Source organism: Boleophthalmus pectinirostris, unplaced genomic scaffold (assembly GCF_026225935.1).
Source record: "Boleophthalmus pectinirostris isolate CB_2022bp ecotype Guang Dong unplaced genomic scaffold, ASM2622593v1 HiC_scaffold_18, whole genome shotgun sequence".
Taxonomy (NCBI): domain Eukaryota; kingdom Metazoa; phylum Chordata; class Actinopteri; order Gobiiformes; family Gobiidae; genus Boleophthalmus; species Boleophthalmus pectinirostris.
The window spans coordinates 23,176,679-23,189,973 of NW_026571133.1; the positions used below are offsets into that span (position 1 = coordinate 23,176,679).

The 13,295-nt window shown below is 39.4% G+C and overlaps 1 protein-coding gene across 1 annotated transcript in view; it reads left to right on the forward strand.

Annotated features, from left to right (window-relative positions):
• Positions 1 to 383: 383 nt before the first annotated feature.
• Positions 384 to 13,295, forward strand: part of gfra2b (GDNF family receptor alpha 2b) — a 55,754-nt gene continuing 42,842 nt past the window's right edge. The window contains exons 1-2 of the mRNA XM_055153818.1: positions 384 to 420; positions 1,281 to 1,580. Of these exons, the coding sequence (XP_055009793.1) occupies positions 384 to 420; positions 1,281 to 1,580 (337 nt within the window). The remainder of the gene's footprint in view (positions 421 to 1,280; positions 1,581 to 13,295) is intronic.

Below are 13,295 nucleotides of genomic sequence, written 5' to 3' on the forward strand. Positions count from 1 at the left end.
GAGCTTAAGGCTGTGACTTCCCCAGAGGCACATGGTCGCTCCAGCATGCCGCTGACAATTTTACTCTCCTGTGTCTCAGCACCAAACCCAGGAAAAAAGAACTGAAAAACTAGAAAAGGAAAGAAGCCACTTTACTCATTGCCTATGACTGCTGGGACTACGGATATACGCAAAATGACCGCGCTTAATCATATCACTCTGGTGATTCTTTTTGGTAAGTAACCTACAACCACCTGCGGCACAGTCACGGGACTGGCCTCTCTGATATTCAATCATTTAATCATGATGCTTTTAAAGATCATTTTCTGTGTTAAAAACTTTGATACAGTTCTCTAGAAAGCTCAGTGTTCTTCGTAAAGTCGTTAGTATTGTTTTCCACCCTCATGCTGCTGAGCATCATCAGTATTCACTGGGTTATGCGTTAGAGCGCAGAGTTGTGGATGTGGGCAGTGGCGCTGTCCGTGGTGCTGGAGCAGCCGCATCCTGAGTCTCCTGGTTCTGTTAGCGCTGCTCTGGTCTGACGCTTCATTGTCAAACAGATAAACACTCACACAGTTACCTGCCTTGACAAAATAGGCCCTTGTTGTTTATTACGCTCAGTTGTTTAGTTTTATTAGTTTTATTTCCCTCATGGCTTTTGTCTTGCCAAAGATAATCTGTTGAACCACTAAAGGCCACCTGTTAACACTTTAATTGACAGCTGGTCCTGGTATTGTATTTCACTAGCCTGCTTCTACTCATGAATTGCAATAGAGCTGAAATTATTTTATCCAAAAAAAAAGGGCCTTCAATACTTGAAACCTCCTCTAGCTTCAACAATAGAACAGAAGCTTTGTTGCTATGGTAACAAATGAATCATCTCAATCAATCAATCAATTTAGATTACTCCTGCCATTAAATAAGTGTCCTAATTTTGCATTGAAACATGCACTGAAAAGACATCATAAATTGAAAATGATTTAGACATGAGCTATAAAGATATTATTTTGACAGCGACCACCACAGCTGCTTAGTGCTTCCTTATGTAAATCTCTGATGCAGCTCCATATAATTGGTTTTGGCTGTAAGCTGAAAGGAGCCTGGCAATGATGGCTGCTTTTAGAGCCCAAGAAACCTTTACGATACAAAGTGAAAATTTTTACTTTTGACAAGGAAATCCCAGTTGATACTGTAGTGTGAAAAGGCTCTGTATAAATACTAAATAATGACTATAGCTGGAGCATAAGCAGCAGACCCTTCCTAAGAATGTGTTGTCATGTGTGCCTCTGGTCCCTATGCAGAGGTGCTGGTGTGCGACTCAGAGCTGGTCCCTCCGGGTTGGAGAGAACCTTTGGACTGTGTGAGAGCCTCTGAAATGTGCAACCAGAACAGCCAGTGCAGCTCCCGCTACCGGATCATGCGCCAGTGCCTGTCTGGAGGAGACAAGGAGCGTAGTGCCATGCTCGCATCCAAGGAGTGCCAGGGGGCGCTAGAGGTACTGCAGGACTCTCCACTATATGACTGCCGCTGTAAGAGAGGCATGAAGAAGGAGCTGCAGTGCCTCCAGAACTATTGGAGCATCCACATGGGTCTAACTGAAGGTAAGGCCAAGCACTCAGTTGTGTTAAGAGGGGATGTTTTCAGAGCTGTCATACATAGGCCTACAGATAAAAGATTAAATGTTTAGAGAGGTTCATATTTAGAACTAAATAAAACACCCAATTCCGTACATCAGGGCCAAACTGGTCTCAAGTCCTTTATGTTTTATTCTGCATTCTAGCACTTTTGTTAAATTAGTAGAAAGACTCCACAGTGTGAATCCCTGTTTGTGCAGTAAAATCCTGCACACATGGGTACTCTTCCTGATCACTGTGGAGCAGGACAGGCCACAGCACATTAACTGAAACATTCCCTGACTGCACAGGGATCAGAGGGACCCCAGACACCTGGCTAACGGCTATGCTTGGTCCTGGTCCCACTGCCTCTCTGCTCTGCCTTGTGTCTGTGTCAGCAGCTCTGCACACTGCTCTGGCCTTTCTGCTGCTGCTGGCCTAGTTTAGGTCTCATTAGGAGGCTCACACTTTGTTCTCAACTCCACTCAGATGTGGCTTAGCAGTGTTCACAAAGCCCGGCCTTACACAAACAAGGCAGACTCACTTAGAGCAAAGATAGAACTGATGTTGTTCTCAAACTGCATATGAAGCACACTGTTGCCAATACAAAGTTGTCACATGCACCTTTTTCCATAAACCTGGTGTGAACATATGGTGAAGGTGAAATATGGTTCACGTTGTTATTGTTGTTTTTTACCTCTTAAAAATATTAAAATGTGATGATATTCTTTTAAAATTTTCTTATTCAAACGAATATCAATTTAACTTTTGAACTATTTTCTTTTCATAAAACCATTTATTCATCCCTATAATCTTGTGATTGCCACTAGTGTTTTGAAAGCATCTGGAGAGGAAGAGAAGAAAAGTGCTTCATAAATTAAGATACACTCGGCCTTGTGTGATACTAAATAATTCATAGTGATATTATCTGGAAACCCGAGAAATACAGTATATCAGACAAATCGGCGATTATTGACTGAAACTTGAGAAAATCATATAAAGCTTGCTGCAATGCAATGTATTTGTAAGAAGCTCGTAGCATGTTACTTTTCTTCCAGATATAAAGCCAAAACATTTGATCATTAAACAATATAAATAGTGGTCAGAAAAGGCATCTATAAAAAGAAGAGTCTTGAACCAAAAACCATGAGCAGATGGCAAAATTTAGAGCAACATAGACTATACATACAATGTTTTAAGATGCTGAAGTTGTGGTTCATTCCTAAATTCTACAACAAAGTCAAAACCTCCCATGCATGATGTATAACTGGGTATAGGTTGCTGGTGAACGGATCTGAAATGTGAAGTAAAACTAGTTGAGTCTGGTGCTATAATTACATTAATAAAGAAACCACTGCTCCTCTCTGTTTTGTATACAAATTAAGATGTGTTATCTTATAGATGACTGATAGAAAATCCTGTCCGTTTTGGAAGTCACAATTTCTTAAACTATTAAAGTACACTGAAGAGTTCTCCTGCTTTGTGTCTCTTTTTGTGTGCATATTTAATGGGACACAGAGCATTTGCTAGTTATAAAGCTTAAAAGTTCTATTAGAATTTGAGAATAAGTAGCAGGTGGAAATTATTCATCGCTATCTTTTCTTGATTCATGAAACAGCAGTTTGATTTACAAGAGGGATTACAAATTTTGGTGCAAAGAATAAAACAAATGATCTATAAGTAACATCTTTAAGAATGGAGTCTAACGTCAAGCCTTGTTCTAAAGAGGCCTTTATAAATTCAATCATAATCATAAGAATGTTTTTTGCTTGCTATTGTCTCAGCCATAATACTATTAGAAAACAAGGGTTATCTCCTGACTTGTTAAATAAACATGAAATATTTAATTACTCAGGTTTGACAGAGTTGGGGCACTCAGCACTGGGGGAAGTGTGATTAGTGGGTATTCCTCTGACACTTGTAGAATCCAGGGTAGCAGATGAGTAATGACTTTTGGGTGAGGAGGGCACTATAGTTGGATGCAGTGGCCCCAGGATGTACAATTGCAACTAACAGTTCACTAGCTTGATTAATGTAATCACAAACAGGAACAGGAACATCAGGAACAGGAACATCAGGAAGTGGTGACATCATTCTTATTTTTACTTCTGGTACAGCATGGTAATATATAAATTTCTATAATTCCTCTTTTTTCAAATGTGGGCTTCATTGTCTTTCCTACTACTAGTACAGGTCATAGGGTGTTGCACGTTGGTAGGTCAGTGTCTGTATAAATTGGTGAAGGGGGAAAGTTATTGCATTGTGGCCCATATAAACATGGAAGAGGAAAGTGCTTTTCAGTCACCTGGCAGTGCTGTTCTGTTTGGTATTTTGAAGTTTGTTTAAGCTAGAACATAGCCTGTGGAATTGTTAATTGCTATGAACATAAAAAAAAAAAAAAAAAAAACTCATTTGAAACTCATGGCTAGGGACAGACTATTCAAAACAGATGGGGAGAAGGGGCATAAAAACATATTCATTTTGTTTTCACATTACAGACAGATTTAAAGATTTACTTGTAAACTACAACCTCTTCCCTTCAAACATGATTCACTTAAGTTTTCTAGAGATAAGTGACATTGAAGCATAATGTTGGATGTATGGATTTGTAATGTAGCTTCACTTCTCTGTCAAATACAGTATCTAAAGCTATTTCAATCAATCTATTGATTTTCAAATTCAGCTGCTGAAGACTTTCTCTAAACACTGGAGACCTGGGCAAAAGGGGATTGCATTACCATTAGTTCTGCTTCTTTGCAAAAGCATATAACACAGTTGCCATTAATGATAAGTGTTTTGAAGTAGAGCTATTACTTCTCACTAAGAGTCATCGGCAGAGGTGTGAGGTTCATTAATGGAAGCTATTGCTTTATAGTTTCCTCTATAATAAAGAAACATTTAATCAAGTGCTGGTCTCAAATATAGTATCTGTACCTTTCTCCATCATTGAGCCACTAATTGTTTATTGACTGACTTACATGCCATTCCCATATTTAAGATCTGAAACAGTTGTTTCAGTGCTTTCATGATTTAAATATACTTCTTTGGGTAAGTAGTTAATGATTTTCATGTTGAGTCATAAACTTGTGCCCAACAGATTTTGCACCTCTGTACTATACACACATGGAACCATCCAACTTTGATTTAGAATATAGGCAAACAGGGTGAATCCATGACATCTCAGTTAGGAGGCATGGGATATTGCCCTCTGATCTGCTGTTATAGTTAATGCTTCAGCCAATAAAATGGGCTCCAAATTAAACTCTGTTTAAGACTCACCTTATGATAATGCTGTTTATTCAACAGCTAATGTCTTGATACAAAAATCATTTCGTTTACAATTCTGTAAAATTTTCAATCAATAATTCTTTACATGTACATTTTACACTTAACATTTCATTTAAAATGTTTAAATTAGGTTTCACTTGATCTTATATTGACTGATTTTTATTGATATTTATTTCATTCATCCATGTTATTTTTTCTTATTCAAGCAATTTAAATTATAAATGAGATTTTGAGACACAAACTCAATAATCCAAAAACATCAGTGACAGTTTGTTTTATTATAGTAAATATAGATGTTTACACCAAGACACCAGCAAGTTTTTTTTCCAGCTTTCCAAAATTGATCAAGAAGAAAGATGGGTGTCTTTGCCTACTTAGTAGATGACTGTGATTTTAATTAGGTGAGCTGAATGGCTTACACTGACTGTGACATTCTAGTTAGAGCATGAGTAAGCACTGCTCACCTCAAATCTTGTACATGTTCACAACAAGAGTGCTACTTTTCTCTGTCATCAAAGTTCAAGTTAGTTTGTTATAAAACTGTAACCTCCAGCAGAAGCTCCATCTGAAACACTGCTGCTTTTGGTTAAGACTATACTTTCTGTAGACATGTGTTGAAAAAATACTGTCAGACTCCAGCGAAGTTGGTTGATTAAACATCGTTGTTTATGTGAATTAGAGTTGACAAAGGATGTGCAAACAACATAGAAGGATCAGTGGAGATAAAAGAGTGATATCCAGGGAATTAGATCAAAGTGTGATGACAGCGTATGACGGAGAGAGGGGGAGGCAATTTCAGACTAGGAGCACAAAAATGGAAAATGGAGTTCAGAGGGACAGGATCAGAAAGCACAGATCAGACAAGCATCAAACCTGCATTTATCTGAATGTTCCTCCGTATTTCCATCCATTAAAGACACAATGCTCAGGCGCTGTCGTAGACTAAGGTCGAATGGCTGTCTTCACTTTACAAGCCTCTTTCAGATTATTGTCACATATTTTAGAGTCCTGATGGCTCAACACGAAACATATAACAATACATCGGCTTGATGGTTGATTTTAATTACACTGTGGTTCTGTCAAACAAATCAGAATCACTAGATTAACTCTTCAACACAGTGTTATTGATGTATTCATGCAAGGTCAGTGTAATATTTTCAATCTGTTGGCCCCTAAAACCCAAGAGCAGAATTCATTGGACTATCAACATATATGGTATCTGCCTGTACGTCCTTCAAACCAGTGTAGTGAGTTGGTTGTAAATTTTACATCCTATCAAAGGGTTTGGAGGATTTTGGACATCAATGTCATTAAAACAAGAAAATCTCATTTGAATATTTATAGTACTTGAGTTAGAGGGAACTCAGAGTGTGACAGAAAGCTTAGGGCAGACTTGAGCCCCCAAAAAACAAAAAAAAAGTTTGGTTATTATACATATACCAATATTGATACTGATCTAACCTATTAGATCACAGTGCACAACATACTATTTCCTCAACCAACCAAGAAAGCGCATTTGCAGTGCACTTCTTGTTTGCATTCAGTGGCAGACTTCAGCATTCTTTGGTCTTCTTCCATGTTATGATTTTATATTCAGTCATTTTGCTCTGAGGGGAATGTCTGCTCCTTTATCTGATTGGCGCTGCGTCGTCTTTACCACAGGTGCCAATGTTGGATCAGTTTGGGATGAAATCTGAGCATTAATGCCGCAGGGCCAAACGTGACTTCAATGTTGTTTGTTATTGAGTGAAGGTTGTATTGAATCAATGCCAGAACAGTGCTGAGACCATTGGAGCTGGATAGACGTCGCTGCCTGACCTTGACAAATGACCTCTTATTAACCAAATGTAATCAGTGTGCCCATGGGCCCAATTGGAAAGTCATTTAATTAATTTCAAGGTTCACAATTAAACTTTTTTTCCCTAATGAAAATTACTGTGTCGGTGTCTTCAAGCTTTCTTTTACTTCTCCCCAAAGGTGTGAAACATCAAAAATGAACATAATAAAATAGTGGGAGGTAAAAAGAAAAGCCAGTTTTATCCTTGTTCAGAAATCCAGTCTACTAAACTCAGGTGATTACAATTTCTTTACCGATTTTTTGATTGCAGGAATTTAGAAAGGATTTGTCAAAACAGTTAACAAAATAAGTTTAAATACTGCAAGTTATTTGATATTCAAAATCAAGTAAACAGAATCAAGTACACACACAGTACACACACAAACCATTTGGCATTGTGACTGCAGGTGATCTCATTGATATGAATTATTAAAAATCAATTCATATCCTTTCTAATAAAAATGATCAAAGGAGCACACACATCTGAGATCTTTTTAAGCTTAAGAATCGAAGTTAAGGAGGTAAAAGATGTTGACGATATGATACGGGGATGTAGCTTAGGCATCCCCGTATCCCTGTCTGTGCAGATTCCACAGACTTCTTCGCTGTCCCCGAGGAGGACACTCATACAAGAGGGCAGGCCCACGGCTATGGCATTAGTCTCTTTCCTCTCTGCAAGGCCAGCTGAATTGTTAACCTCTGCAGTGAGCTCCTGGTGGGACTAAAGCACAGTGAAAAACCTCTCCCATAAAATGAGTCTGCTACCTGGTGTTCTCACAAAGTCCAGGAACATTGGCCAGGAGAGAGATTTCAATTAAAGGTGGATGCTATGCTTGTATGTATTTATTGTATTTACTATGTAAGTCAACATATAATAGTAGTTATAGCCTCATTAATGACAAAAGATACAGGACTTCATATAATGGCCAATATTCATGGCATTCAGTCAAGAAAAGGCTAATCTGAATGTTTTGAACAGTGATGTATTGTAAGGCCTGCAGAGAATATGGATTCTTTTGCCATAGCAAATGCAGTGGCCATCTTGTGAATGAAGCAAGAGCAAAATTCTGATTGAAAATCATGTAAAAACAGTGCCAGATAATTATTTGATTAAAGTGTTTAAATTGACATTGACAAAGAATAATTTAATACCTAAAATGTGTTCACATTAGTATGAACATGGGCATTAGCTAACACACAAAAACAATTATCATAGTATTAAAGGGGAAATTAAAATAAAAAATCTCTGCTCCCCAGTATAAGTTCTAATGAATTTTACACCCAAAACATGGCTGCCAGAGCTGGACATTCTTTACTAGAAGCTGTCGTAGCGACAATTTCTCTCATTGGTTTTTAACCTTTCCCCTCTCTGTCTCTGCCTGTTGCTACAATTCGATCACTGCCACTGTTACCAGGAGCTAAGTCAATTTGAATGCTGCTGCACACACAAATGATGGTGACGCCAATACCCATGTTAAAGTATACAAAAAGTTAATTTCATCATGCTATCATTTATCTGGTCTTCTTGCCAGTCAGCTGTGAAAGAGGATGTTTAGTGGTCACTAGATGTTTACCAGAAACACACAAGTTTGTAATCTCAGTTTTAAGATATTATTATCTAAAATAAAACACCTCAAGGTCTGCACACTCAACAATGACGAAAGAGAGCCTTCATACCTCAATGTGTCTTATGAGGTGTGCCTCAGAAGAATGGATTATGTGATGATGTATTAAAGGTAATTAAAGGCACACTGCATAGGATTCTATGGCCCACACTCACACCTGCGCAACCAAACTGGGCCACAGCCCGATGACATCATCACACGGCGCTGTTTGTTTACATGTGCTAACGCTTTTAGCGGAGAGAAAAAGTCCAGCAGCAGAAATATCTATTAAATAATGAGGCTGATGTGCGTCCTTTTATGATATGCGCTCCTCCATGAGTTTATGGATATACACAGTTCTTACTGAAGGTGAGAGCGGATTTACAAAGACAATATCATTACCAAAGAAGATATGAAAAGTTGGCCACACCTTGATTAAATACAACTTAATGAGATTGATGCTGACATTGAACTTCTTATTGGGACAGATATTCCCAAAGCACTGGAGCCATGGCATGTTGTTAACGGTGAAAACAATGGGCCATATGCAGTTAAGACTCTCCTGGGCTGGGTTGTGAGTGGACGGCTAAAACAGGGCCAGACCACAGCAGAACACACTGGACCAATCACAGTAACAAGCAACAGGATTTCTGTGATGGAGTTGAAAGATCTCATAAAGCAATACAACCAGGATTTTTGTGAAAATAGGTATGAGGAGAAAAATGAGATGTCTGTGGAGGACAAACAGTTCATGTCAATAGCATCACACAATGTTACTCTTAGAGAAGGACATTACTACTTACCTTTGCCATTCAAAAATGAAAACAAGGTAATGCCCAACAACACTGAAGTAGCCAGAGAACGCTTACAAGGTCTGAAAAGGCGCTTCATCTATGCTGCTGAATATATTGCATTCATGCAGGACATTCTCAAAAAAAGGGTACGCAGAAAAGGTGCCTAATGAACAGCTGAAAGGGAAAAATGGCCATGTATGGTATATATCGCATTATGGTGTCCGCCACAAGAAGAAGCTCAAGTTAAGAGTTGTTGTTTTATGTTGATGATTGCCTCAAATGAGTGCCAACTGAGAACCAGGCCATCAGACTGTGCAGAGATTTGGGAGATGCATGTATACAAGGTGGTTTCACACTAAATAAATGGGTCAGCAATAGTAATGCAGTGATTGAATCAATTCCTGAGTCCAATCGAGCTGCTAGACCTGGACAAAGACAGTCTGAAAGAGCCACATGCAGTGGAGAGAGCACTCGGGATACACTGGAGGCTCAAAAGTGACACATTTACCTTTAAAGTAGCTTTGAAGAGTCACCCTGCAACAAAGAGAGCTATTCTGTCTACAGTCATCTCAGTCTATGACCCACTTGGTTTCCTTGCACTGTTTGTGCTCAAAGCTAAGCAGATCCTACAAGAAGCCTGTAAATCTAAGTGTGGTTAGGATCAAATCATCCCTGATGAGTTTTCAAAGCAAAGACAAAGATGGCAAAGATGGTGTGATGAGTTAAATCAGCTGAATGGATTTAATGTGGAGAGATGTCTAAAACTTCAAAACTTTGACCCTGTACACAAAGCTAAGCTCCATCATTTCTGTGATGCAAGTGAATTAGGCTATGGCACTGTAAGCTACATCAGATATACAAACCACCAGGGTGATGTCCATCTTGGTTTTGTGTTTGGAAAAGCCAGAGTAGCCCCCATCAAACAAATCACCATACCAAGACTGGAACTGACAGCAGCCACACTGGCAGTAAAAATAGACCGAATGCTGAAACGAGAGCTACACATGCCTCTTAAAGAGTCAACCTTCTGGACCAACAGCACATCTGTATTGAAATATATTAACAACCAAACCAAGAGATTTCATACATTTGTGTCCAACCGCACTTATTCATGACCTGTCCCACACAAGACAATGGAGACATGTCAACTCAAGAGAAAACCCTGCAGATGATGGGTCACGTGGCTTAAATGTGGAGTCATTCCTGAGGTCAAAATGCTTAAAAGGCCCTTCTTTTCTGGAGAAAAACATGAGTGAGTGTCCAAAATTCCCACTAGATCCAGGAGAGATATCACCAGATGATCCTGAGGTGAGAAAAAACTTCACAGTTAACACACTGAAAGTGGAAAAAAAACAATTCCTATCTGCTCATTGATAAACCACTATTCTTCATGGAACAAACTGTTGAGAGCTGCAGCATGGATTTTAATGATGAAGAAAACACTGTTAAATAAGAGTCAAAAGAAAAAAAAACTAGTCTTTATAAGGGAAAGAGAGAGACTTAAGAGTGAAAAAAACAAAATACAGTGATGACACACAGACTCTGACAGTGAAAGACATAAAATAAGCAGAAAGAGCTCTGATTCAATTTGAACAAGAGAGACACTTTGACCAAGAGCTGCATCTTCTCAAAGATGGAAAATCTTTGAGCTCAAAACACTGCCTCTACAAACTTGAAGTGGAGCAGAGAAATCCGATCATCTTGCCCAAGCACACACATCTGTCTCACCTTCTATTGCGCCATATTCACCAGGCAGTGGGACACTCGGGGAGAAACCTCATGCTCTCCAGACTATGTGAGCGCTTCTGGATTCCTCAGGCCAATGTTCTGGCCAGAAAGATCATTAAAAACTGTGTATTCTGTAGACGCATGCAGTCAAAGCCCACAGAGCAAAAGATGGCAGATCTGCCTGAAGACCGCTTGTGCTCAGATGTTCCACCTTTCAGTCATGTTGGAATAGACTATTTTGGTCTTTGGTCATTGAAAAGAGGCAGATCACAAGTGAAAAGATAGGGAGTCATATTTACATGCCTGGTCAGCAGGGCTCACTCACTCACTACAGACTCCTGTATAAATGTTATAAGGAGATTTATCTGTCAACAGGGACCAGAACAAACCATCAGAACTGACTGTAGTACCAACTTTGTAGGAACACATAAGGAGCTAAAAGAAGCACTTAAGGAATTGGATCCTGGAAAAGTCCAAAGTGCATTTCTGGCAGAAGATATAAAATGGACATTCAACCCCGCACTTGCTGCCCATCATGGTGGAGTTTGGGAAAGATTGATAAGATTGGTGAAAAAAATTCTCACCTATTCTAGGACAACAATCTATAGATGATGAGATACTGCAGACTGCACTAAGTGAAGTGGCAGCCATCATGAACAATCGGCAACTAACAACTGTCTCAAGTGACCCAAATGATCTCACTCCTAACCATCTGCTTCACCTCAAGCAAACATTCACACTGCCACCTGGAGTGTTTGTGAAGGAGGACATGTACTGCAGGAGGAGATGGAGACAGGCACAATATCTTGCTGATCTGTTTTGGACATGGTGGACCAAAGAGTACCTTCCCTTAATGCAGCAGTGAAGTAAACGGCATCACACCAAAAATAACCTTCAGCTTCAGTCACCTGGTCCTTATTGTAAATGATACGGCACCAAGGAACTCCTGGCTAATGGGACGTGTCCTAAAGACTTTCCCTGACTCTAAAGGTCTGGTCAGAAGTGTGATGGTTAAAACAAAAAGCAACATTTTGCAACGACCAATAAATAAACTATGTCTGCTCATGGAGGACGCAGATTAAAAAAAACAAAACAAAACACACACACACACAAAGAACTTTGAACTATTAGCTGAACTTAAGAAACTTAAGATTTTCTGGTTGGCTTACATTGGTTTAAAATTATATGATTATGATAATACTGGCTATTTTTTAATTTAATTTGAATTTAAGAGTCTATGGCTCCCTCTACAGTTAAAATATGGTATTTGTTTTGCTAAAGCTACAACAATTAGGGGCCGGAATGTTGGAGCCAGTTTATATTTATTTAATTTGATCAAATTTATAATTTCTTAAATAAATATAAACTGGCTCCAACAGCCTGTTTTGGAGCGGATTTTATTCACTGTTTTCCTTGTATGAGTAACATCAGCACACCTGACATGGCTCGTACAGTAAAGTTGTGTATGTGCGTGTATATGAGCAACCGTACCCGTAGGGTGTACTCACACTAGGACTTCATCTTTGTCCAGTGTGAATGCAATCAAACCGTGCATGTTTGCTCTTGTATGCGCACATGCAACTCTTCTATAGGAGCTGTGTCAGACAGAAGTTTTGCACCTCTTGTCTCCAGCGGTTATCATTGCTCCATGCTGTTTTTATATCCATAAACTCACGGAGGAGCACGTATCATAAAAGGAAGCACATCACCCTCACTATTTAATAGATATTTTTGCCGCTGGACTTTTTTTCTCCGCTAAAAGCATTAGGACATGTAAACAAACAGTGCCGTGTGATGACATCTTTGGCCTATGGCCCGGTTTGGATGTGCAAGTGTGAGTGCAGCCATGACCTAACACAACTGTGTTTGAGCACAGCAGTTTTGTGGTGCGACGCGAATTGGGCGGTGCAATTTGTGCATTTTGAGTGGCGTGAATTTGCAAATCTGCCATTGACGTGCGAATTCCCAAAAGGGCTCCCAAAATTTGCCAAAGTTGAAATTTTTGAACTTTCTGCAAATATTCGATAGTGATGTATAATGCTGAGACAGACATGAACTTTCATTCAGTATGGAGGAAATACTCATTGTTCCAGTGGGAAACGAGCTGATATTATACAGTACAGAGACAGAAATAAGCTTCACAGAGAAGGACCTACACCAGACTCTGTCCCCCTCTCCTTTATTCTGGTCCCGGTCTCAGTCCTGGTCCTGGTCTTCATCCTGGTCTGCGATGCCAGACTTTTGCGCGGCATATGGACTGAACCAGGACTAAACCATGACTGAACCAGGACTGAACCAGGACTAAACCAGGACTAAAACACAACTAAACCAGGAGGTAACAGGACTAAAACAGGACTGAACCAGGACTGAACCAGGTTTAAACCAGGACTAAACCAGCACTGAACCAGGACTAAAACAGGATTAAACCAGGACTGAACCAGGACCGAATCAG